The sequence below is a fragment of the Toxorhynchites rutilus genome, chromosome 1 (assembly GCF_029784135.1).
Source record: "Toxorhynchites rutilus septentrionalis strain SRP chromosome 1, ASM2978413v1, whole genome shotgun sequence".
Classification (NCBI taxonomy): domain Eukaryota; kingdom Metazoa; phylum Arthropoda; class Insecta; order Diptera; family Culicidae; genus Toxorhynchites; species Toxorhynchites rutilus.
Window position 1 is genome coordinate 78220665 of NC_073744.1, and position 4125 is coordinate 78224789.

Consider the following 4125-nt stretch of genomic DNA (forward strand, 5'->3'; position numbering starts at 1 on the left):
CCAGTTGGTTAACGAAGTGAAATTCGTCCATTCTCAAGCAGGATTCGATATCCGTAACTTCTGCTCTAATTCAGTCGAAGTCCTAGCGAGAATCGGAGAAACGGAAGAACGCCAGCAGGTATCCATGAACCTGGACAAATCACCAGAGCCTGAACGGGTGCTGGGATTGATCTGGAGGCCAGCAGACGATGTCTTTAGCTTTGACTTGAGCAATATGAAGGAGGAGATTAGGGAACTTGTCGAGAGTAGAACCATTCCTAGCAAACGACAGGTTCTGCGAACTGTAATGTCCCTATTTGACCCATTGGGACTCATTTCACACTTCGTGGTGCATGGGAAGATTCTCATGCAACAGATTTGGAGAACCGGAACGGACTGGGACGAACTCATTGTGGAGGAATTGTGGGATCAATGGAAGCAGTGGTGCCAATACATGCAGTGTTTGGATGAAGTGAGAGTACGAGTGAATTGGCATGTGCGGCGGTTCTTTATCTCCGAGTCCTCGACAGCGGTAAGCCCAGGTGTGCTCTGGTAGCCGCTAAAACTAAAGTGGCCCCACTAAAACCTCTCTCCATTCCACGTCTTGAGCTTCAAGCAGCGATGATCGGAACAAGGTTGATGGACTTCGTCCTGAAATCCCTGGATGTCCAAATAAAGAAACGCTTCTTGTGGACAGATTCCTCAACTGTTCTCTGCTGGTTGCGGTCTGATAGCCGGCGGTATCATCAATTTGTTGCCTTTCGTGTAGGAGAGATCCTCTCAACAACTACAGTGGATGAATGGCACTATGTACCATCAAAAATGAACATAGCCGACGCAGCCACGAAATGGAAGGAGGGGCCAAGCTTCGATCCGACCAGTCCGTGGTACAATGCTCCAGAATTTTTATACCAAGAACAGGATCAGTGGCCTTCAGAACCCCCGCGGAAACAAGCAGAAACAGAAGTCGAACTGCGTTCTGGATTTTTATTCCACGGCATGATGCCGAAAGCCGTTGTTGATTGTTCCAGGTTTTCAAACTGGAATCGTCTATTGAGGGCAACCGCTTACGCTTTGCGTGCTGTACGCAGATTTAGAGGGGAACCGGCGTCCCAGTCGGATTTTCTATCTCAAAAAGAGTTGTGTGATGCGGAAATAGCAATATGGAAGCAGGTGCAAGCTGGAACCTATTCAGACGAGTACGCGATTCTGGAGCGTAACCTGACGAATCCCACAAGTTTAGCTCCATTCCCGAAATCTAGTCCACTGTATCGACTTTCGGTATTCTTGGATGAACGAGGTGTCGTCCGAATGAACAGTAGAATATCTACTTCGCCGTCTGTATCGTATGACACGAAATTTCCGATTGTGCTGCCAAGGAAAGAATATGCAGTCTATCTTCTAACGGAGAGCTATCACCGGAGGTTTCTTCACAGGAACGGGGAGACAGTCTGCAATGAAATGCGTCAACGATTCTTCGTACCCGGACTTCGAATTCTGATTCGGCAGGTGGCAAAGCAGTGCGTGACGTGTCGTATTCGAAAGGTTGTTCCAAATCCTCCTCTGATGTCAGCTCTGCCTGCAGTTCGTGTTACAGGAATGATCAGACCGTTTACGTTCACTGGAGTGGACTATCTAGGACCAATACAGGTCAAGCAAGGTCGCAGCTTAGTAAAGAGGTGGGTGGCATTGTTTACCTGCTTGACTATACGTGCTGTACATCTAGAAGTGGTGCACAGTCTGTCCACCCAGTCATGTATAATGGCCATCAGACGTTTTGTGGCTCGTCGTGGTTCCCCGGAGAATTTTTATAGTGACAACGGCACAAATTTCTTGGGAGCGAGCAACATATTGAAAAATCAGATACAGAATATCCATGAGGACTGTGCGGTCACGTTTACGAACAGCAAGACCAACTGGATTTTCAATCCACCATCAGCACCTCATATGGGCGGTTCATGGGAGCGTATGGTGCGCTCCGTAAAGGCTGCCATGTCAGCAATTGCGGACCATCCACATCATCCGAACGATGAAGTTCTGGAGACGGTAGTGCTGGAGGCTGAGGCAGTTGTCAACTCCAGGCCGCTAACTTACATCCCTTTGGAATCGATGGAGCAGGAGTCGCTTACGCCGAATCATTTCCTGCTCTTTGGCACCAAGGGTATCACACAGCCGGAGATGTCGACAAGGCTGGAAGGAGGAATCCTGCGTGACAGCTGGCGTCTAGCGCAATGCCTGGTGGATCATTTTTGGAACCGTTGGATTCGAGAGTACCATCCAACTATAACCAGACGCACCAAGTGGTTCGAACCGGCTAAGCCGTTGGAAGTTGGGGACCTGGTACTCGTGGTAGAAGAGAGTAAACGGAACGGATGGTTGAGAGGCAGAATTCTAGATGTGGTTAAGGCAGCGGATGGGCAAGTTCGACGAGCAGTTGTGCGTACTAAAAACGGAATACTCAACAGACCTGCAGTGAAATTGGCACTTCTGGATCTTCAGAAACCTGGGGACGGTCCGGAACTACACGGGCAGGGGGATGTTACGAAACCACAGGGCAGTTTCGTGCAGTAGGAGGGTGAGCTCAGCCCGTCCGTAGCAGCCAACGTAAAAACAACAAATAAATAACGAGAAACGTCAGACAGCAAAACACAGTAGCAAAAACAAAACAATCTAACGTGATACGGCAAAAGAGTGGCAAACGAGTTGAGAAGAAAAATAATTAGTTATCCTAGAATAAAAATCTTTTTCTAATATATCTATATCCTACGGTTAGTAAAACTTACTTCTATAATATACACTATTTCTACAACTATACTTACAACTTATTCTTACAGCTATTTACATTTACATTCCTACAACAAATCTTAACCTATTTCTACAATCAAGAGTGAACTTAAAGGTAAATGAATTTATAAACTTAGCTAGACTTATAACTAATAGTACGGTCATTTAGTAGTCACTAATCAAGAGGATTTACAAAAGAAGTGTTCGGATAAAACGAAGAACAAAACGAAAATGTAAGTTAAAACTTTGTATATTGTGAACCATGAATATACACGAATACATTACAGCTTTGAAGCTGCGAGTTAGCTGCTATCTGGACGTTTTTCTTACCCCATCCGAACATATGTGATACATTGTTTGACAGACTATTCTTTTCTGACAGATTGTGTAAATGCTTACGACATCGCCGGTTCGGTAGAAGTATTTTTTATATTTCATGCGAAATACGTGCAAATTTGTGCAAATAGAGAAAATCAGCCACATATTTGAAAAATAAAAACAAATTATGAGCAAGCAGCGAAAGTGTCCGGTTAAAATTGTGCTGTTCGAAGAAAATCGCTAGCAACGTAGGTTTAGTTAGAATGGATAAAAAGTGATGTTCGGTCGGTTGCTTCGTGGCACAAGGAATAAAAAATATTGAGAAAAATTGTTGAGTGCGATTATCGGAGGTTTGATGTTTATTTTCTTGTTGTTTATTTTCGATGATGTTCAATTCCGCTGCTGCTACTACCGTTGCTTTCATAGTGTTTGCGTGTGTGGTTAGTGTGAACAGCACACCGACAGGACTGTTTTTCTGCTTGATTCGAGTGTGGTAGCGAAATTTATTAAATCTTCGTATGATTGGATCATAGACGATTGTGTTTTCGAGGAATTAAGTTTCCGGGTGCTTGAGATTCTTGAACATACAAGTAAACTTCGATATAACGTACCCTCGATTCAACGTACCCTCGATATTGCGTCATTCGATATAACGAACATTTTTCCTCGATATAGCGTACACTTTTTTAATATGTTCAAACTTTTTCCCCCATTGATGTACCTTGCTTCAAATGATAAATTCAGATTATTTTAACCATTCAGGTTTTGGAGGGAGAGTCAATTAACTACACTACATTTAGCTACAGCTACAATTAGTTGACCGAAAAAAATAAATAAATTGAAAAATTGAAAAATTGAAAAATTTTAAAATTTAAAAATTTAAAAATCGAAAAATCGAAAAATTGGTAAATTGGAAAATTGAAAAATTGTAGAATTGAAAGATTGGAAAATTGAAAAATTAGAAATCTGGGAAATTGGAGAATTGGAAACTTGGAAAATTGGAAAATTGAAAAATTGGAAAGTTGGAAAACAGAATTGGAAAAT

General features: G+C 42.9%; 1 protein-coding gene across 1 annotated transcript; it reads left to right on the forward strand.

The window, feature by feature from the left end:
- Positions 1-801: 801 nt before the first annotated feature.
- Positions 802-2550, forward strand: LOC129761089 (uncharacterized). The gene has a single exon (XM_055758792.1). The coding sequence runs from the start codon at positions 802-804 to the stop codon at positions 2548-2550; it is 1749 nt and encodes a 582-aa protein (XP_055614767.1).
- Positions 2551-4125: the final 1575 nt, after the last annotated feature.